The sequence below is a fragment of the Sphaerodactylus townsendi genome, linkage group LG15 (assembly GCF_021028975.2).
Source record: "Sphaerodactylus townsendi isolate TG3544 linkage group LG15, MPM_Stown_v2.3, whole genome shotgun sequence".
Lineage (NCBI taxonomy): Eukaryota > Metazoa > Chordata > Lepidosauria > Squamata > Sphaerodactylidae > Sphaerodactylus > Sphaerodactylus townsendi.
The window spans coordinates 12,608,338-12,629,549 of record NC_059439.1 but is presented as its reverse complement, the minus strand read 5'-3'; the positions used below and the strand labels follow the sequence as shown (position 1 = coordinate 12,629,549).

At 45.5% G+C, this 21,212-nt stretch overlaps 1 protein-coding gene across 3 annotated transcripts in view; it reads left to right on the top strand.

Moving 5' to 3' along the window:
- ARHGAP23 (Rho GTPase activating protein 23) overlaps positions 1–21,212 on the top strand; it is a 74,533-nt gene that overhangs the window by 18,668 nt on the left and 34,653 nt on the right. For all 3 annotated transcript variants that reach the window (XM_048517539.1, XM_048517538.1, XM_048517540.1), the window contains exons 5-9: positions 5,890–7,483; positions 12,295–12,450; positions 15,819–15,930; positions 16,193–16,250; positions 17,657–17,794. In XM_048517539.1, coding sequence (XP_048373496.1) covers positions 5,890–7,483; positions 12,295–12,450; positions 15,819–15,930; positions 16,193–16,250; positions 17,657–17,794 — 2,058 coding nt within the window. The remainder of the gene's footprint in view (positions 1–5,889; positions 7,484–12,294; positions 12,451–15,818; positions 15,931–16,192; positions 16,251–17,656; positions 17,795–21,212) is intronic.

Below are 21,212 nucleotides of genomic sequence, written 5' to 3'. Positions count from 1 at the left end.
CTTTGGTTGAGCCTCTCTGAGTGCTCCCAGACTACACATTGCGGATAGGGACTGTTTTGCTGGCCATAGAGCACATTTTTCTTAGCTCTCGCCGCCCCAGATATTGGGGACCTTCAAATTTGACAGGAGAAAGAGTCTGGATCTTAGACCCACTCGTTCTGAACAAATCTGGAACTGGCAGTGTGAGTGAACTGTTGAGAGCCGGTGGTTAAGAGCAGGTGCACTCTAGATTCTGGAGAACTGGGTTTGATTCCCCGCTCTGTCACTTGAGCTGTGGAGGCTTATCTGGTGAACCAGATTAGCTGGTGCATTTTCACACATGCCAGCTGGGTGACCTTGGGCTAGTCCCAGTTCTTCGGAGCTCTCTTAACCCCACCCATTTCACAGGGTGTTTGTTGTGGGGGGTGGGGAAGGGAAAGGAGATTGTAAGCCCCTTTGAGTCTCCTACAGGAGAGAAAGAAGGGTATAAATCCAAACTCTTCTTCTTCTCCTCTTGGAAACAGCCTCCCCCTTATATTTGTTTTTCTTCTCATCAGTCGTCTCATTTTTTAAAAAAATATTTCCCTTTTTATTATTATTTTTATGTTTGCCTGTGTTAATTTTTTTTATTTTTGACTTTCTTTTCCTTTTCTGTAACTCTTTGTTGATAAAATTTTAAAAATTAGGAAAAAGAAGGTGCACATCTCCAGGGCTGGCTTCTGAGAAAGCTTGTCTGTGGGCCATCCCCATTCAGGCTTAGCACAGAGATGGAGTCATTAAAAGGGTGTTACCACAATTATGTTGGGCCATAGTGGAAAGGGGAGTCTCGTCATCAGGAAGGGCTAGCATTTCTGTCATAGGAGGAACACTCTGTTCTTTCAACAAGAGCCCCAAGGGTTGAATGTTTGTTCCCCCCACTCTCATGGATGGCCTGGCTTGATTGAATCAAATAAAGTTGATTCTATTAAGGTGCTTGTGATTTCCAGGCCTCATCTGGAGACTGGCAACTATATACTTTGATCAAGACCGGGGTGCCATCTACAGCGGGGCATAGTGGTTAAGAGCAGGTGCACTCTAATCTGGAGAACCGTGTTTGATTCCCTGCTACCACTTGAGCTGTGGAGGCTTATCTGGTGAACCAGATTAGCTTGTGCACTCCCAACACATGCTAGCTGGGTGACCTTGGACTAGTCACAGCTCTTTGGAGCTCTGTCGTCTCCACCCACCTCACAGGGTATTTGTTGGGGGGGAGGGGAAAGGAGATTGTAAACCCCTTTGAGTCTCCTTACAGGAGAGAAAGAGGGGATATAAATCCTCCTCCTCCTCCTCCTCCTCCTCCTCCTCTTCTTTACTCCCTAATAGCAACGTAAGCTGATTTGTAAGCTGCACTCTTCTTCCTTATAAAATGTTTAGAAACAAATTTCCCCTCCCTCTCGAGTGGAACTGTGAGCATAATTATCCCCAATCCTTGACTGTCTGAGAAAGTTTGGGAAAACCTTTGGTGTGTGTGAGAGAGATGGGATGGCAGCTTACCTTACCATAAATTGAGATTTCCCTAGTTGTAAAAAGTATGTAAGGCAGACGCCATTTAGGGCATGGTTGTTAAACATGAAGCCAAGGGGCTGGATCCGGCCTTTTGAAAGGGCTTATCAGGCCCACAAGCCAGCTGAGGCAATCCCTCCCTCCAATCTGGCCTGGGGAGCTGGCTGTGGGCTTGACAGCCAAGGAACACCCCCCCCCCCCTCAGCCTGACTCGGTCAGATTTATATCATATCCTTCCCTCGTAACAAATGAGTTTGACACCCCTGATTTAGGGCTTTATAAACTCAATGCTGTACTTTGCATGTAGCATATTGGAAGGACTACAGCTGTTTTGCCGCTTGCTGAAGTGTTGATATAATTGTGCTCCCAAGCAAACCAAAGTCCCTCCGCTCCATTTTAGGAGTGGTACCAAGCATTTCTCAGTCTGAAGCTCTGAATGAAGGGTTTTTAGCCACACATGGAATTACTCTCCGTTCAGGTGTCAGAAGCCGGTTGTCTGATGTTGCTTTTGCTTTTCCACATCTGGGATTCCGAAAGAACCTTTTGTGTGGGTTTTCCTCTGTCCCAGAGCCTCACAGGGGTGTGTTGGCATTCCTGTGGTATAAAAGCCGGCTCAACCAGCCAATGCAAGAGCCCTGGGTTGCATCTCTTGACAGGATGCAAGGAAAATAATTCTCAGCTTTCTTTATCCCTCCCACACTGGGACGCCCCGATTTTTTTAAAAAAAGAGAGCAAAACTTAAAAGGAAAGATTGAGAAAGAGAGGAAATATTAGCCTTGGGCATCAGAGGTTCCCCGGGGGACAGCAGAGTCGGTCTTTTTGAGGAGGGGAGAGAGAAAGCAAGGAAGGAAGCTACAGGCTTATTGACAGAGCAGCGAAAGAGGACAAGGTAATAATTTTTTACACTATGCGCATGCAGCTGACAGTGAACATTGTAGATATCTGGGATCAGCTAGATGTTGGCTTGGAAAGGGGTGGCTTTTTTATTTTTCTTTGTACACACAAAAAAAGTGTTAGTTGAACAGGGTGGCATGTTGCTCCTTGGAACCTGCGGATTGTGCCTGCCCAGCACAGGTTTGTAAAAGGCACATGAATTTTCTAGCAGTAGTAACTGAAGTTTAGAAAAGCAGGTAAAGACTGAGAACTGAACCAGTAATTCCGATGTTTCTCTCAGGCAAGGGGCAAAAATGATATATATTTATATGCTCTTTCTTTCTTTCTTTCTTTCTTTCTTTCTTTCTTTCTTTCTTTCTTTCTTTCTTTCTTTCTTTCTTTCTTTCTTTCTTTCTTTCTTTCTTTCTTTCTTTCTTTCTTTCTTTCTTTCTTTCTTTCTTTCTTTCAATTCTTGCTGCCCCTTTAAGCTGAGGCCTTGTTTCAAATATAGCTCCTTTTTTGGATCTTGGCAAGTCCCTGGTCAGAAATGTGGTTTCATCTAACAGAGGCAGGATTTCAGTTTGAAGGGAGGGCTGAGCTAGGAGAAACTGAGATCATTTTGGTTTGTAGGTTGTCTTTCTGGCAGTTATAACTACCTAGCAAAGGGATTGTGCTGCTTGGGGAGGGGACCCTGTGAAAATTTGTTCCCTCCTACCCCATCCCTGTGAAACTCTGACTGGGTCTTCCTTACTAAGTCACCACTGGCTTCTCTTTTGTGTCCATATTTCCTCCTGGGACTGTATCCCAGTTTGCAATGCATCCAATGTGTGAACGGGTCAGAACAAGGTTTTCCTTTAAGAGAAACATACCATGAACACAGAATTTAAAATTATCCAGACATTTGATGTGGCATGCCAGTATCGTCCCTATCATCCTCTTAAATGAGGAAGGGGCTGCAGGGTCTCTTTAAAAAGACATAAAAATTCAAATTGCTAGAATTATTTTAACCATTATTTAACTACAGGCTTTTTTCTTTTCTGACAAATGTCAAATTTTGTTTTCTAACTTTCCTTTTAAAACTTTCCTTTGAAAAATGAATCTTTATTAAAAATAATTTGGTTACAAAATTAAAGTAAAATCAACAACAAGAAAGAAAAGCTAGAGAAAGAAAATTACGTGTGTGTGTGTGTGTGTGTGTGTGTGTAAAAAGAAAAGAAAGAGGAGAAACAAGATTATCTTATTTTCTTCATAACATTGTTCTCCTTATGACGGTTCTATCTTTTCCTAGGCTCTCTTCCTCAGCTTCTTTCAGAAACTTCTCCAGTCTTGTATTTTTTGACTGTCTCCATCTCTTTCTAACAAAGAAATTCGTTAACAACATAGCTGTTTAAGATATACCCATTCTTTTTAAACAACAAAGTCAAAAATAATATAGGGCTCTAAGTAAATTCTGCTTTTCTAACTTTGCAGCAACTAACTTGTTTCAAATACTTCCATCAATTATGCCCTTGTTAACATATATTCTGTTAATATTCAACTGGTCAGTATCTTTGGAGAGATAGTTAGTCCAGTTTTCTATCTTTCCTTGCAGTCCAGCTCATAGGAGAATGTGGAGATTAAACAAAGCAAGTTTACTTTTATTTTAGAAGCATGTTTGTATCACTTTATGATTGAAACAGGAGGTGGAGGTGGGCATATGAAGTATAATGTCTGGTTCGCATATACTGGTTGTGGTGATAGCCTTTTGGATACTAACTGCATTTTTGCATTATTTGTGTGGTTCACATATACAGCAGAATGAAGTGGGAATGAGATTGGGGAGCCTGGAGGTAGAATGGGCTGTAAAAGTGTACCGCCCAGGGGGACATATGGGATCAAATGTCCCTGGGCTGCAGCTATTTAGTCACATGGGGGTGGAAAATCGCCCCCCCTCTTCCTCCCCCCCCCCCCCGGGTCCATACACTGACTTTGAGATCTGGCACAAAATAAGTTGTTTGGTCATGATGGGGGAGGGTGGCCGCCCATATGGGGGGTGGGGTGTGTGTCAGATTTTGCACTGGGCTACATTTTCCCTAGACACGCCTTTGACTGTACCAGTTGAGAATGAGGTGGTAGAATCCAGGTTTGAATATTTTCTTATGTAAGACACTCCATGCAAACAGAAAATAAGTCCAACATGGGGAATGTTTCCAACTCTCTTCTCTTTGGGCAGTACTTTTGGTTTTCTGTTTGCAGGGAGTATTTAACATAGAAGAACACTGTACAGTGTGATTCGCCACCACCACCATCACCTCCCACAGCCAGAGAAGTACTTCAGGTCTCAACTCCCTCATTTCCCTTCTGAGGCCTTAGTTTCTTGCACTGAGTTCTAAACATGGTTCTTGGGTGTCTGTCTGACATCAGTAGAACTCAACAACAGTTTTCAGGTCATAAATAAAAGTTCAGAAATGGAAAAAAATCTAAAAGGAATCTGATGGACTGTTGCAGAGGGGCAGTAGCATTAGTCTGAAGTAGAAAAATAATACAGAACAGTGGCAACTGAAGCAAACAATATTTGTCGAAGGTTTTTACGGCTGGATTCAACTGGTCCTGGTGGGTTTTCCTGGCTGTGTGGCCATGGTCTGGTGGATTATTTCAAAATGAGCTTTCATGAGTCAGAGCTACTTCTTCAGAAATGTGGAGAGGAAATACACTTCTAAAGAAAAGTTTGCAGGGGGGCTGGGAGAAACTTGAGGCAAAGAGATACTTGGTGTGAATCTCATTATAAATCAATCAAGTATAATTCTGTGTGTCAGAACAGAATTGGGCTATACGTAATGAATGATGAGAGAGGTCTGGGGTTCCAATATTTACTTTACTTATTTATTTATTTACTTTATTTGTATCCCACCGTGAACCCCAATGGGGGCCCAAAGCAACTTATGTCATTCTTCTGTCCTCAGTTTTATCCTTGCAACATCCCTGTGAAGTTGGTTAGATGAAGAATGTGTGACTGGGCCAAAGTCTAGCAAGCTTTCATGGTACGAATGGAGATTCAACCATGGATTTCCCAGATCCTGGTCCAACACTTTAATATCATGCTGGCTCTCTAGATAGATAGATAGATAGATAGATAGATAGATAGATAGATAGATAGATAGATAGATAGATAGATAGATAGATAGATAGATAGATAGATAGATAGATAGATAGATAGATAGATACTGATATTAGTACAGGGTTATAGTACGATGAGATAACTTAGGAAGAGATAAATGGTAGAACTACATATTCTGATCAAGCGGGGAGTTCCACATCTGATGTTAATCTTGTAGTCATTACCACAGCAGATGATAACACTTGTGATGCCACCAATTCCTGACACTTTTCCATCTCAGAGAACCAATATCAGGATTATATCTCTGCAATTTCAAACCTGTTTGTCTGATATTCCTTTTGATAGTTATCTTCCAGTCCAATCCTTACTCAGTTTTTTTTCTTTTCCCATTTCCTCAGGCATATTCTCAAGATGCCTATTTAAAGGGCAACGACCCGTACTCCGGAGGGGCTCAGAGTATCCCCGAGCCGCCGCCTATCTGCTACCCTCGCAAAACCTATCCGTTCCAGTCAAGGCCTACTCCCCGGGATGTATCACCAGCTGAGACGTACCAAGGACAGCAAGCGGACAACAGACAACCCTACCATACAGGGTCCTCAGGGCCATCTTCTCCCTTGAACAGCACTTCAGTTCACAAAACAGCCTCCACTGCTTGGGCCGGGTCCACGCAGAACTTTAGTAGCAACCATTCCAGCCCCGCCCACCGCACAGAGGAGATCCAATATGGAATGACTCAAAAAGAGCCTGTTACAAGGCCTCTCCCACCTTCTGGCTCCTTCCCACACTACTCCAACAGTAGTTGTCCAGGTTCTATAGCCTCTCCCTTGCCTGAAAGGTACTACGTTCCTCCCACTCCCTCTATGCCCAATCACGCCTGCTACGGGACCCCCCAAAACCTCCCCCACCATCGACCTCATGGTGGGTTGAAGGACTCCTCCCACGAGGTCCGGTCCTCCCGGGACTGCATGGGGACTGGCCTGAAACCTGTCAGCCGTCTAGAATGCCAGCAGGCCTTGTCCAACTGGATCTCGAACCAAGTGCCACGCCGAAGCTCCTCGGAGGAGCGCTACTGCGCCATGCCACCTCGCTACAGGAGTGTATCACAAGACCGACTGGGAGACGCTCCGGCCTCCCGAGGTTGGCCTCACAGTGCTTCCCAAGACACCTTAATCCAGCCACCTGCCCATGATGGCTGGAGTTATCGAGCCAGGTCTGATAACTATCTGATGAAATATGGGCAGTCCTTGGAAGGTCTTGAGCAGGGTGGCTTGGTTTCTCCCAGGTACGACAAGTGTATGTGGCCGCCAGACAAGTTTTACCGACATGGACAAATTAACAGAGCCCAGCCTAGCCATCCAAACTCCTATGCTCCTTCTGTCTCTTCCAGGGATTCAGCCTCTGCACATGTTCAGAAACACCCTTCCCAACCCAATCTCCAAAGCCTTGAGGACTCTGGGTACATTGGTTATAGGAGCTACAGTCCCTCATTCCAGCGCCGGACTGGCTTGATGCATGCCCTTTCCTTCCGGGACGCTACTTTTGGTGACCTTCCCACTTTTAATATTTCTCAACGGCAAGGGAACCACTCGACACCCCCGTATGTCGAGAGGCCTTTGTCCACTGCCCTGATCTCAAGTGCCCCAGCTTCTTGCCTGGACCCTCCAGAGATCGCTGCGGACCAAAGAACAGCCAAACTGGAGAACGACATGAGGCCTTTTGAGAGATCTTCTCCACCGCAGGTCACAGAACGGTTGCAGCCTCAGCCTGAGGCTGAGGAGAGGAGGGACGAGGTGGTTCTCCGGCAAAAGCCCCCTACTGGACGCAAAATGGTCCCTCCTGCCAGACAGATGAATTTTGTCTTCCCGGATGACATGAAGGAAACAGATATTTGTGATCCACCTCCGCCAGTGCAGGCCACTGGTAAAGAGAACAAGAGGGGGGTGGCCCCATTAGCTACCCCGGAGGATTCGCTAGCCTCCATTCCATATATTGGTGAGTAGAGAAAGCAGATTGCTGTGTTTTTTTTTTTAAAAAAATGTAGTGCTGGATCAGTGTGAAGTGACATCCCATTTCAGCTTTGAGGTAAATTTGGAAGGTTCCTTCTCTTACACCGTCCATCTCACATCGTTTTACCTGACCCGAAAGGACTGAGGGGGTGCTATTTTCTCAAGTGGGAAAACCTGCATGTAACCCATCATATCTGTGGCACCACCAGTGGGCAATCAGCTCTCCCTCTAGGGCAGGGGTCTGCAACCTGCAGCTCTCCAGATGTTCACGGACTACAATTCCCATTAGCCCCTGCCAGCATGGCCAATTGGCCATGCTGGCAGGGGCTGATGGGATTTGTAGTCCGTGAACATCTGGAGAGCTGCAGGTTGCAGACCCCTGCTCTAGGGCATAGGTGTCAAACTCATGGCCCTCCAGATGCTATGGACTACAGTTCCCATCATCTGGGAACTGTAGTCCATAACATCTGGAGGGCCGTGAGTTTGACACCTGTGCTCTAGGGTGTTTCACACTAGGAAAACAACATGGCGGGGAGGAAAGTACCCTCTTCCCATCTCCTGCAGTCCCAATCTGAATTGAGCCCCTGCATGGGTGCAAATTGTGTTTCTGCAGGCAACTCACAACTCGTGTCTGACTCAGGTGTGGCCCACGGACTCAGTCCCAGGTGCCCCTGAGGTGTAGCAGAATCAAGCCAGAGGATCTGTTTGTCACCAGCTCTGCCATGAGGCAGCGTCATTCTGTGGCAGCAATTCTCTATGCTGCCTCACTGAAGAAGGTAGGGCCAGGGACCAGGAGCATTTGCTGGAAGGGGAACTGGGTAGCTAACTTGCCTCCTCAGCCAAAAGCTCTGACCTCCTCAAACCACACATCAGACAACGCATATGCCCCAGATTGAGCTGCTGGGAAATACCAGATCTCTGTTTTCTGTCACAGAGTTTCAGGGTTTTGGCCTCCCCCTTCTTCTCAGGATCTCTGGGCCTGGAATTTAATGTGAGATTCAGGAACTAGAAGTATGGGAAATGGCCACTTTCCACAGAGTCCATTGCAAAGCTGCTGAGTGGTCAGGATCCATGCAATTTGCTCTCCTTTAACCTGGAGAACCAAGTTTGATTCCCCCCTCCTCCACATGAGTGGCAGACTCTAATCTGGAGAATTGGATTTGTTTCCCCACTTCTCCATATGAAGCCTTCTGAGTGACCTTGGGCTAGTCACAGTTCTCTCAGGACTCTCTCAGCCTCACCTCACAAAGTGTGTGTTACGTATGTGTGGGGGAAGGTGATTATAAGCGATTTTGAGACTCCTTATGGTAGAGAAAAGTAGTGTACAAAAACCAACACTTCTCCTCCCCCTCCCCTCCTCCTCCTCCTCCTCCTCCTCCTCCTCATCATCATCATCTCCTCCTCCTCCTCCTCCTCCTCCTCCTCCTCCTCCTCCTCCTCCTCCTCCTCCTCCTCCTCCTCCGTGCAATTAGAATGTTATCCAGGCCACACAGGAGCTGTTTCTTGAAAAACAACTCCCCTGTGATTTGGTAAAATAAAACATGTCCCATAATGTAGCGTTTTCCTATTCCCAACAGTGCAGAGAGGCTGATTCATTTATTGGAAGCCCTCCTTAACAATGGTCCTGGGTCAGCTCAGCATGGCTGAGTTCAAAGAAATCTGTCACAAAAGGGCTTTCGTGACACTGTTAAGCATGGCAGAAATGGTGTTGAGGTGAGGGTAGAGGAAAGGACAGGCAGAAAAATGTCCCTCAGTCCATCCACCTTCGGGACAGGGCTCCACTTTGTTTTGGCAGCAGGATGAAGGAGAGACGCTGAGACTCTCGTTGACTCTCACGGATATGCCTAGTTTGAAACACGTGGGTGTTTTCATTCCTTCTGATGCAGTGAGCTCTGACTCACAGAAGTTCAGGCTGGAATAAATTTTGTTAGGCTTCATCATGCTGATGTCTCCTGCCCTACCCCTTTGGACTTGTCATGTGGGGATTTTGACAGTGATTGGCCCTTGATGGGTGGAAGTTAGAGATGCCAACCTCCAGGTAGGGCCTGGGGATCTTCTAGAATTACAGCTCATCTCCAGACTACAGAGATCGGTTCCTCTGGAGCAAATGGACATTTTGGACAGTGGACTCCATGGCATTGTACCTCACCGAGGTCCCCATCTTCCCCAGGTTCCATCCCAAAATCTCTAGGGGTTTCCCAAACTGGAATTGGCCACCTCCTGCCAGTGGCCAGGGCTGCCGCGGTGGCCCTAGCCACCTGGAAATGATGTCACAGCCTGAGGTAATCTCTCCTCCATTTAGCTCCTGGTGCTCTCAATCGGCTGAGGGCAGAGACATCTTTGGCAAGAGGTTGCTCTACCCCCAAAGTACAGAACCAAAAAGAGTCTTAAAAAAAGAAAATTAAATCTCTGAAGTGTATTAGAGAGGTAGGGTGAATGTTAGAATAGCCAGGAGGTGAAAGGGATGGCAGGCCAACATTTTGGTGGGGCTTCTTGGAGATGCTTTATCCAAAGGGAAAAGATCGCAATAACAGCTGGCGGGAGTCCAAGGATGACCCTAGGAGTAGACTAATGCCAAGGCACTCAAACAATTATAGAGGTTGCTTCTGTGTATATTTATTTACTGATTGTGAGACCCTGAATGTGCCACTTCCTAACAAAGTTCTCACAGTTTGGGCTGTGGAAGCCATGGATTATTAATCAGCGTGTTAGTTATCAGTAACGTAAAGCGGTATAGCTTCATTTGTGAAAACAAGCCTTCTTTTACCGCTCCTTTATTGGTCTCTTGCTCTGAATTGTTAGTGTAGTTGACTGTTCATTATAAAAGGCTGCTGACCCCTGATTTCAGGCAAAGCCTCCGACTCCATCAGTAAGAGCCAACTCCTGGTTTGGGGGTGGGGTGGGGCAGGCAGGGGTGACATGGTGCTCTGGATAAGTGATATACGAGCAAGAAACTCACCCTCTGTGACTCTGGATGCTTGCCTCCACTGTACTGAACCCACTCTTCCTACTTGTCGGTGAAACAGGTCTGGGTGCTAAAAGGAGTGGGCGAATTAGGAATTCTGCCGGTCTGGGCACTGGCTGTTCTCAATGAGCCTGTCCGATATCTCTGGCCCTCAGGAAGCCGCCAGCCCTGCCCAGTGGTGGCCCCAGCTGAGATGCTGCAATTCCATTTTGGTGCAGCGATTAGAGTGTTGGATCAGGGATCTAGGACACCCAGGTTCAAATTCCTGCAGTTCTTTGGAAGCTCTCTGGGTGACTTCAGACCAAACAATACCCTAATCTACCTCACCGAGTTGTCATGATGATAAATTGGAGGAGATCATGAAATTGTAAACCACATTGGGTATAAATACCTCAATATGTAGAATAGGTACCTCAAATGAATAAAATATAAATACTTCAATAAATAGCTCAGTCAATATTTCGAATATAAATAGCTCAATAAAATTAACACCTCCATAAATATAAACACCTCGATTAAAATATTATATGTGATAATGTGGAATTCCCCACTGAATATGGCAATTGTTTGGCTGTTTCTTTCCCGCTGCTTGTATGTTCTGCTCAATACCTAGAATGTTGTACACATCACTAATTTAATGTTTTCTAATAGTAATAAGCATGATCCTAATACTTTGGCTATTTAAGGCCGACCGAGTGCTTAGTGCTGTGCAGAACTCAGCAAAGGACCAATAGCAAATTGAATTGTAGTGGGGAATTGAGTGTCCTCATAGGGAGCACAACAAGATGATCATAGTTGTGGTGGATTTCCAGAATGGCACTTTGCATTTCAGATTACGACTGTGCAAATGGCCTGGAATTATACAGTAACTAAAGAAATGTGGACCTAGGCAGCATTGGGTAGAAGACTTCCAGAAGCCCCTTTGAAACCACTTTTTCCAGAGGATGAGGGGGGTAGAAGTATGCTAGTGATAAAGTTTGCTTTCCTCCTGCCTTCTTGAAAGACAGAAGTTTTAAAGCAAAACTGGGGGATTTCCCATGAAATCTGACATTAATTTTATGATTATAGTTGCACTGCTTGTGCAAGCTTCTCAATTGGGAAAGACAGCTCATGCAATTAAAACCATGTCGTTTATATTTAGCACTTTGAATTCCAAGTTGCTGATTAGAAGCTGGTAGGGATATAGATCCTTTTTAATTTTAAAAATCCTGTTATTTAAAACTTTTAAAAATCTTTAAGCTATTGTCGAAGGCTTTAACAGCTGAACTCCACTGGTTCTTGTGGGCTTTCTGGGCTGTGTGGCCATGGTCTGGTAGATCTTGTTCCTAACGTTTCACCTGCAGGCGAAACATTAGGAACAAGATCTACCAGACCATGGCCACACAGCCTGGAAAGCCCACAAGAACCAATCTGTTAGAAGAGAAATGAATGGATAAGAAAGGAATTAACTGGAATTGTGTACATTCTCTTCCTTCATTGTTTTTACTTTTGAACCAGATATGTTTTCTCTGTATACTGGGTCTAATTTGGTATTGTTGCATTTTAATAATTAAGAGAAAGGAAATGATACGAATTGTGTCTAGAGGGCATTCATTCCTGGCACATTTGTTTTGTCCTGGCTGCTGTAGATTAAATTTTTTCCATTTCATATTCCAGGAGGAAGAAAGATAGCAGCCTGTGAAGCTGTAGACAGTTGCCTGCATCAGCCAGGCAGAGATGCTTTGGGGGTAATGTTTCAGGGCAGAGAAGTTCTCACCTGTGGGGGTAGCTCTGTCAAATGTTTGCGTGCCTTCCTCTGTTCTGTCATCTCACTGTGAATTCTTCCATTCCAGATGAACCAACGAGCCCCAGCATTGACCTGACGGCTAAGCACATCCCCGCATCCTCTGTTGTCTCCAGTGCCATGAATTCTGCCCCTGTGCTCTCAGCCAGCCCCTCCTCACCCACTTTCACCTTCGCGGTCAATCGCCATTACTCCCAAGATTGCAGTAAGTTTACGTCCCTTGGCCTTCCCTCTCTTGACTTTGAATTCCAGGCGATCTAGACTGGAAATGGTGATTGAAAAGATGTGGCAGCAAACCCGTGCTCACCTGGCTGAGGAAATCTCTCCTGTTAGTGGAGCCAGCGTGGTGTAATTGTTAAGAGCCATTGTGGTGCAGTCTAATCTGGAGAACCGAGTTTGATTCCCCGCTCTGCCACTTGAGCTGTGGGAGGCTTATCTGGTGAACCAGATTAGCTTGTGCACTCCAACACATGCCAGCTGGGTGACCTTGGGCTAGTCACAGTTCTTTTGAGCTTTCTCAGCCCCACCCACCTCACAGGGTGTTTGTTGTGGAGGAGGGAGGGAAAGGAGATTGTAAGCCCCTTTGAGTCTCCTTACAGGAAAGATCCAAACTCTTTTCTTCTTAACATTATGGCAATTATGGATTATGGCAATTTTATGCAAATGTAACATTTGGCAAAAATGTCAAAAGCTAGCTTTGTCCATTTCTGTTAATTTAAATGTTTTCATTTTCTTTCATTGGGGTGGGGGGTGGGGTTGCCTTGGTTTTTTAACTCTCATTGATTAATTTTAAAATCATCACCTAATGATCAAGTTGTTAAATTCAGTTCTTTCCGCATGGCGGCGTTGTTGTTTTTTGTGTGAAGATTTATGAATCAAAGAGGGGCCATAAATTGGAGCATGGATATACACAGGAACTGTTTTTGAGTGTATGAGGAAATTTGAATGAGGCAGTGGGCTTAGAAAATGTAGGATGTTTATAACAAATTCCACTGAAATTGAATCATATATAAGCTGCCCAGGGGTGGGGAACAGTCTGAAGTCATCCTGTGTAAATGGAATGCTGCTTGTGCATTGCGAGAGACAGAATAATCAAAGTCCCTTCTTACCCATCAGTGGAAGGGACTGCCTGTTGTGTGTCTCTGCATGATTTTCTGTTCTGACCTTTCTTCCTTGCAAGAAGAGAGACTCTTGCATCAGCACACACGATGGTCTCCTTTTGAGGCAAGTTAATTCTCACGCTTTCATACTTCTTAAAAACGAATCACCTTCTCCTGTGTGAAAAGTAAACATCCTGGTCTCCTGCATGTTACCTCAGCAGTAAGTTCCACTGAATTCATTGAGACTCTCAGGAGAATGCAGGCTGGATTGTGGCTGAAGGGGATTTCCAAAGTTAATACAGTGGAAAAAGGCTCACAGCTGCCAGAGGTTTGGGAAAGGTTGCTTCGAAAGCCAATTGGCCATGCTGGCAGAAGCTGATGGAAATCATAATCCATAAACATCTGGAGGGGCAGGGTTGGACACTCCTGTGCTAGATCTTCAGTTAGGTATACGTGTGTGCAAAAATGTCTGAAGCAAATCAGAATCTGGATGGTTTGGCTCCACCTAATTTCCTCTCTGGCCTCTGCCCCATTTGAGAGGAGGCTGGATAGGACAAGTGGAAAGAAGATGATGCCAAAACCCAAAGGAGAGTCTTGTTCTCTGGCTCTAAGAGCTCAACTGTACATGAGACGATTTTTCCTCGGCTTACAATAAATGAGGGGGCTCCATGGCACAGAGTGGTCTTGATTCCCCACTTCTCCACCTGAGTGGCGGAGGCTTATCTGGTGAGCCAGATGTGTTTCCTCGCTCCTACACGTGAAGCCTGCTGTGGGAACTTGGGCTAGTCACAGTTCTTCAGAACTCTTTCGGTCCCACCTATCTCACAAGGTGTCTGTTGTGGGGAGAGGAGGGGAAAGGAGTTTATAAGCCACCTTGAGTCTCCTTACAGGAGAGAAAGGTGGGGTATAAATCCAAACTCCTCCTCCTCCTCCTCCTCCTCCTCCTCCTCCTCCTTCTTGGGTAAACTGGGAATTCCCTGGAATTACAGCTCATCTCCAGATTACAGAAATCAGTTCCCTGGAGCAAATGGATGCTTTGGTGGGTGGACTTTGTGGCATGATGCCTCCCTGAGGTCCCTGTCTTTCCCAGGCTCCCTCCCCAAATCTTCAGGAGTATCCCAGCCTGGGCCTGGCAACCCTACCCTCCATCCCCCACCGGTGGTTGGGGGGACCTGGCAACCCTATTTCCTCCATACTTGCACGGTGTCCCTTTGAATCATATTGGTGACATGAAAATCTGCATTCCACTCGAAACACTCTGCGGTCTGGCTTCCATCAGCAAGGATCATTGGGGGTGGGGAACTGTTGAAGGTCCTGGCAATAAGTAGTCCCTTTCTCCAAACCCTCTGCCCATACCCCAAATGGCAGGCCTTTCACAAGTTATATTATAATCACTTCTGTATAAACAGTTTTCTGAGAAGTTTTTATGTCGTTGAGACACAGTGTTTTACCTACTAAGCTGCGGTTTGACAAAACAAAACAAAATCTAAAAAGAAGTTTATGTGCATGCCATGATGGCTCTTACAAAATTCTGGAACACCTTATATTTGATTGTAACAAGATGACTGAAGAATGCAAACTCCTGATTGACCCTCTTCTCTGTAAATATCCAGGTAGAGATTAAAAAAAAACATTATTTCTATTTTAACAACTGGATCTGATGAGATGATAACTCTAAATATGACCAAGTTTGCGTGGTGTATTTGTAAGAGGATTTTAAAATGTTAAATTAGTGATTATTTTAATTCAGCATAGATTTTACCTTATTTTCTATTGTGTATGCTTGACAATTTTATTTTTATATGATGGCTGGTCAATGACTGTAATAAACTTTTCACAACTCTTCTAAAAAGATCAGGGTAGATCAGGAAGTAACATAGCTCCCCTCCCATGAATTAACATCATAAAGTGATGTTTATTTGTAACCCACTTTCTCATAAATCTGCCCACAAGGGCCAAAATAGGCATCCAGATTACCAGCATCTGTTCTTGACTCCAGATTTGGTTTTAGCCAAGATATTATTTTACTGGTCTGATGGAGTCAGCTTTGGTTTGTTTGGGCTTTAAGAAATCTCTCCCCCCCCCCCCCAAACATGTGATCTTAAAGATTCTTCTGTTAATTTTTTTGGAAGGTTATAACAAGTTGCCACACCCGGAGACAGGATGTTTGAGGTCTTGGAGAAGTGCCCAGTAGAAATTTGCCTTGGCATGACGCAGAGGGTGTATTCATGCCCAGAATTTTCTGACTTGTGGCCATATTTAAAATTGGAAATTAGAGAAAGGGGGGATATAAATCTAAACTCTTCTTCCTCCTCCTCCTCCTCTGGACACCTGTTTTCTGCAAGCAGCATAGAGTCTGGGCAGGCAGGTGAGCAGAAGAGTCCCGCCTGTGTCTGGTGATGGAGAGTGCTTCCACCTATCCAGTGTCTCAAACTTCCACCATTAATCTGGGGCAATGTTCCTTCTGTTGCAGGCAACATCAAAGCCAGTCGCCGGTCTTCCTACCTCTTAGCCATAACCACAGAGCGCTCCAAGTCATGTGACGACGGTCTGAACACATTTCGGGACGAAGGGAAGCATATGAGGTAAACGTGTCTCCTCCCCACCCCTATGTTTGGATTGTTCCTTTAAACCAGAGGTGTCCAACTGTGGTGCCTCAGATGTTCATGGACTACAATTCCCAATTGACCTCGCCAGCAGGAACTGATGGGAATTGTAGTCCAATTGGCCATGCCAGCAGGGGCTGATGGGAATTGTAGTCCATGAACATCTGAAGCACCACAGTTGGACACCCTGCTAAACATTTGCATCGCTCATGCCAACTGTATGGATGGTCTCTCTTCACAGGAGGTTGCCCAGCCGTGTACCGAGCCTCCGCATGTTAAGAAGTTTCTTCACGGATGGGGTAGGTTTTTGCCGACTCTCCTGCTCTCATAAATGTAGGTCAGTAGGTGCTGCCTTTCCTTGAGTTTGCCCCGCATTTGATTGAGAGTTTAAACAGAGCATGTGTAAAATGAAAGCACATCGTTCCGGCTTCTCCTCTGTGGTTTAGAAAGTCTGGAAGTGAAGCATGGATATTCTTACTTTTGGTGCAGAAGGAGTGTTGGTAGGAAAGCCCCATTCCATGAGCTTCACTGCATTTGTGGTTCTTTTAATTCAGTTTGTTGTCTACACCTATTGTGGAAGCCAGTATTGTTCTTCTTCCTTACCCCTGCCCATGTTTGCACAGCTCTCTCTCTCTCTCATCTCTGCCTATTCAAGCATTCACTAACTCAATCCAGCTGTTTTCTTCCTATATGCAAGCAGTGTTCTGTGGGAGCAGGAGTGATGTAGTGGTTAAGAACAGGTGCGCTCTAATCTGGAGAATCGGGTTTGATAGCCCGCTCTGCCACTTGAGCTGTGGAGGCTTATCTGGGGAAACTAGATTAGCCTGTGCACATGCCAGCTGGGTGACCTTGGGTGAGTCACAGCTCTTTGGAGCTCTCTCAGCCCCACCCACCTCACAGGGTGTTTGTTGTAGGCAGGGGAGCAGATTGTAAGCCTCCCTGAGTCTCCTTATAGGAGAGAAAGGGGGGGTATAAATCCACTCCTCCTCCTCCTCCTCCTCCTCCTCCTTCTTCTTCTCCTTCTCCTTCTCCTTCTCTTCCTCCTCCTCCTCCTCCTCCTCCTCCTCCTCCCCCTCCTCCTCCTCCTCCCTGTTTCCATGCCTTATACTCAAGTGTCAATCCCGACCCTTAAGTCCAGGATGTATGTATGTTAGTTAGTTAGTTTATATTATTCATTTTAATATTCCACCCTCCCCCAGTGAAACTACACTCAGGACAGCTAACACACATATTAAAATCATATTAAAACCATAAATTACATAATCACAGTTAAAACATTCTAATGACATTGTCCTTTGATGGTGGTAAATCAATTCATTGCCCGTAACACTCAAACTAACACCTGGGGGGAGGGGGTGGGGGAGGGGGGGACATGACCATGGGAGCCAACACATACCTTCATACACATTATATGGCTTCACTTGTAGGGCCGGTGGAACATTTTGGTCTTACGTGCTATCCGGAACGGATTGATGTCCACGAGCACTCTAATGTCCTCCAGCAGTGCATTCCACCATGTAGCAGCCAGGGCCAAAAAACCCCTAGCTCTGAGGGATACCGGCCCTATACCTTTGGGGCTGGGGATCACTAAGGGATTGTTATCGAAGGCTAAAGAATCCTCTATGGCAGTTTGGGGAGATGCAATCCTGGGGGGACAATGGTCTGTCCTCCTTCCTTTGATTTCTCTCTTCCCTTCTTTTTGCAGTCTCTGGATAGCCTTGGCACCTGCGAAGACCCCCGGTCGAAGCGGCATTCGACTTCTGACTTGTGTGACATCACTTTCAGTGATGTGAGGAAAGAGGGCTGGCTCCATTACAAACAGATCCTCACTAAGAAAGGCAAGGTAGGTGTATTTCTTCTGGGAGTAAAGCCCATTGAACGCAATGAGATTGCCTTCTGAGTTGACCTGCTTAAGACTAGGAATCCCCTCACTTCACCTTTATAATGGCAAGACCTATTGACTGTGACTTTCTAGAAAAAGAGGCTCTGGAGTCAGGGTGGATGGACATATATAGATGACAAATGGACTCATTGCTTAGACTCATTACTATCTGTTTGTCTGTCTGTCTCTGCAGTGCATTTTTATCTCAATGTTTCTCCAGGGAGCTCAGAACAACATGCATCATTCGCTTTACCCCAGCATGGTGTAGTGGTTAAGGGCAGGTGGATTCTAATCTGGAGAACTGGTTTTGATTCCCCACTTCTCCACCTGAGTGGCGGAGGCTTATCTGGTGAACCAAATGTGTTTCCTCGCTCTTACACATGAAGCCTGCTGGGGAACCTTGGGCTAGTCACAGTTCTTCAGAACTCTCTCAGTCCCACCTACCTCACAAGGTGTCTGTTGTGGGGAGAGGAGGGGAAAGGAGCTTGTAAGCCACCTTGAGTCTCCTTACAGGAGAGAAAGGTGGGGTGTATATCCAAACTCCTCCTCCTCCTCCTCGGGTAAGAGAGAATGGTCACCCGGTAGATTTCATGGGAGATGGGGATTTGACCCTGGGTTCCGCAGTCCTAGTACAACACTAGCCCATCAACTGACAATGAAAAAACCTAGCATAATAAATACATTTTTAAAATTAAGGCCCATTTTTCCAGGACAAATTTAAAATGTCCACAAATTGTCTCCCATTCTTAACATGGTGCACTTTTATGACTTCTTGGAGAAATTTGGCAATCCTCACTTAGTTCAAGGTTGTAGTTATTCAAAAGAAATATCATCTTAACAGAATCAGAAAGTCTAGTCCTATGCACTAGAACAGGGCTTATGGACTTTTCTCGAATCTCAAAATAAAGAGGTCAATCAAGTAGAGCATGCTTACAAGCCCATCTTACAGGGACAATGTCTCAAAGAAAGATCCCTGAAAATGAGATTCCGAATAAGCCTGGTCCTTTGGAGGAGTCAGCTGTGGTTGTTGCTTCCAATTTATTCTTAAAATTGCCCTACATTCCTCATCACGTTCACCCTCACCGCAACTCTGTGCATGTTCTGTTCTTCCACAGCCTCACAACATAAAGGCGAAACTTATCTTGTGTTTAGTCATCTGGTGCTAAGGAGGCGTTCCTGAGATTCTTAGCTTTTTAGTTGTTTGAAAGGAAGTTTCTAGCCGCCATGGATATAATACAACGTTTGAAGCCGATATCTGGTGAAATCTCAGAAGCTTATGGGTCTCTATAAGTCAGCTGCTACACACAAAAAGAGCATTTTTAAAAAATCCTTATTTAGCAGCCAACTTTTAAAAAATAAGTGCACGTTCCAATGTACTTTGTGTGTTTTTTTTCTGGTTTCATAATTTGGTTATTTTTGCACAAGTCAAGAAAGTAAAAACTCGAGATAGGTGCAAACTTTAATTGTCAATGAGGAGTTTGAACTATCAAAAGCTTTTCTACGGAAAAGGGTTAAAGTTTCCACAGCTGCTCTTGTAATTGATGAAGAAAACCATGAGGTTGCATTTGCAGAAGAGAAAAAGTCATCCAATATAAACATGGAAGAAAGGGCAGCCTGTTTTCGAGCCTTCAGTTGGTCTGCTTTTGAACTTGGCTAAAACTGTGGTTCAGAAGCCTAGAACTGGGGGAAAAAATCCTTGTTGACCTGCCCATTTTCAGGCATCCTAAGAAATTGAAATTAGATCCAAGATCTGCTAAATCAAGAGAAAGGAAAGTGAGAGCTTGACTAATTAAACCAAATTTATGGTCGATTCCCCACTTCAAAAATTGAACTAGATACAAACTGGTTTGGTTTGATTTGGGACCTTTTGAGTGCTCTTTCATGGTCCCCATTGCAGCTTGTGGCCACCAAACAACCCCTGCTCCAGGTGACGCAGCAGCCAGGCAGAATTGCCCACTGGTTATGGATCTGCCGCACAATCCGCTCAGGGGCTTTCCTGATTGGCTGCCTCGTTGTGCTGGGGCGGGAATTTTTTTAAATTTTCTACCCGTTGAATCCACGTCTGTGCGAGCATTTGCAGAAGAACTATACGCACAAACAGGGGAACGGGCGTTTCAAGCAATACCCCGTCTCTGTTCTGCTTTGTCTCCTCATATCCACGTGGATACGAGCGTTGCTTTTTAGACTGTGTTTTACAGGGAAAATCATTTCAAACGTTTACACGTGGATTTCTGCTCCGAAAGTGGGGGGAAAGGGCTGTGCGCACATTGCGCGCAGCCCACTGCACCCTGATTGGCTGGGAGGCTCCACATCACTCACAACAGCAGGAAATTCAGCCGCCGATCTTCCCCACTGCTCCCTTCTGATCCAGATTCATACCGGCGTTTTTGAAAAGGTCCACTTCTGTCCAGCTCTGGGGAAAGCACGCGCTAAGGGGGAGAAGCAGCGGCGAAGCCGGTTTTGCCCCTCCTTTGCCCGGAACGCAGTGGGTAATTCTGCGCCAAACCTCGTTTTTTCTGCTGACTAGCGCGCGCTATTTTGTCAATGGAAAATCGACCTATGCTAATCAGAAACAGGGTCCAGTATCTTTGTGATGTATGAATGACTAAGAATGAAACAAATCCTTGTTTGTTGACCTCTCATGTTTTGGCATCATAGCAAATTGAAATTAGACCCCAAGAATCAAGATGTCTTCCGTTACCAGTGTGGTGTAGTGGTTAAGAGAAGTGGACTCTTAACCTGAAAAAACGGGTTTGATTCCCCACTCCTCTGTATGAGCTGTGGGCTGTAATTTGGTGAACCTACACAAGAAGCCTGGGGGTGACCTTGGGCTAGTCACAGTTCTCTATTTCAACCCCACCTACCACACAGGGTGTGTGTTGTGGAGAGAGGAAGGGAAGGAATGTGCAGGCCACTTTGAGGCTCCTGACAGTTGAGAAAAGCAGGGTATGATCCAAACTCCTCTTTTTCTCCATACGTGAAGGGAGAAAGGAATACCAAGAGCTTGACTAATTAAAATGAATTTATGTTCATCCCAAACATGCTCCAGTACATCTGTGATGTCTGAATGCACCCTGCAGACACGAGGATTAGGGGTCCTATGTGCATTCCATGCCTACAGCCGTTTTCTTCCTGATGGTGTGAAACTCGTCCTCTAATTGCTACACAGTTTGGGAGGCTGCAGTGGAGAGTAATAATTTGCTGCCTTCCCTCTCTTCCACCAGTAGAACACTGCTGAGGGGAGTGATGGAAAGGCAGATTTTAGTTTATTTAGTGTATATCCTGCCCTTTCCAACCAAGTTGGGCTCAGGGTGGCTTCCAGCAAGCCTCTTTCATCCTCTTCCCCCTTTGCATTGCAACCTGCAGACCTATGTGGCTG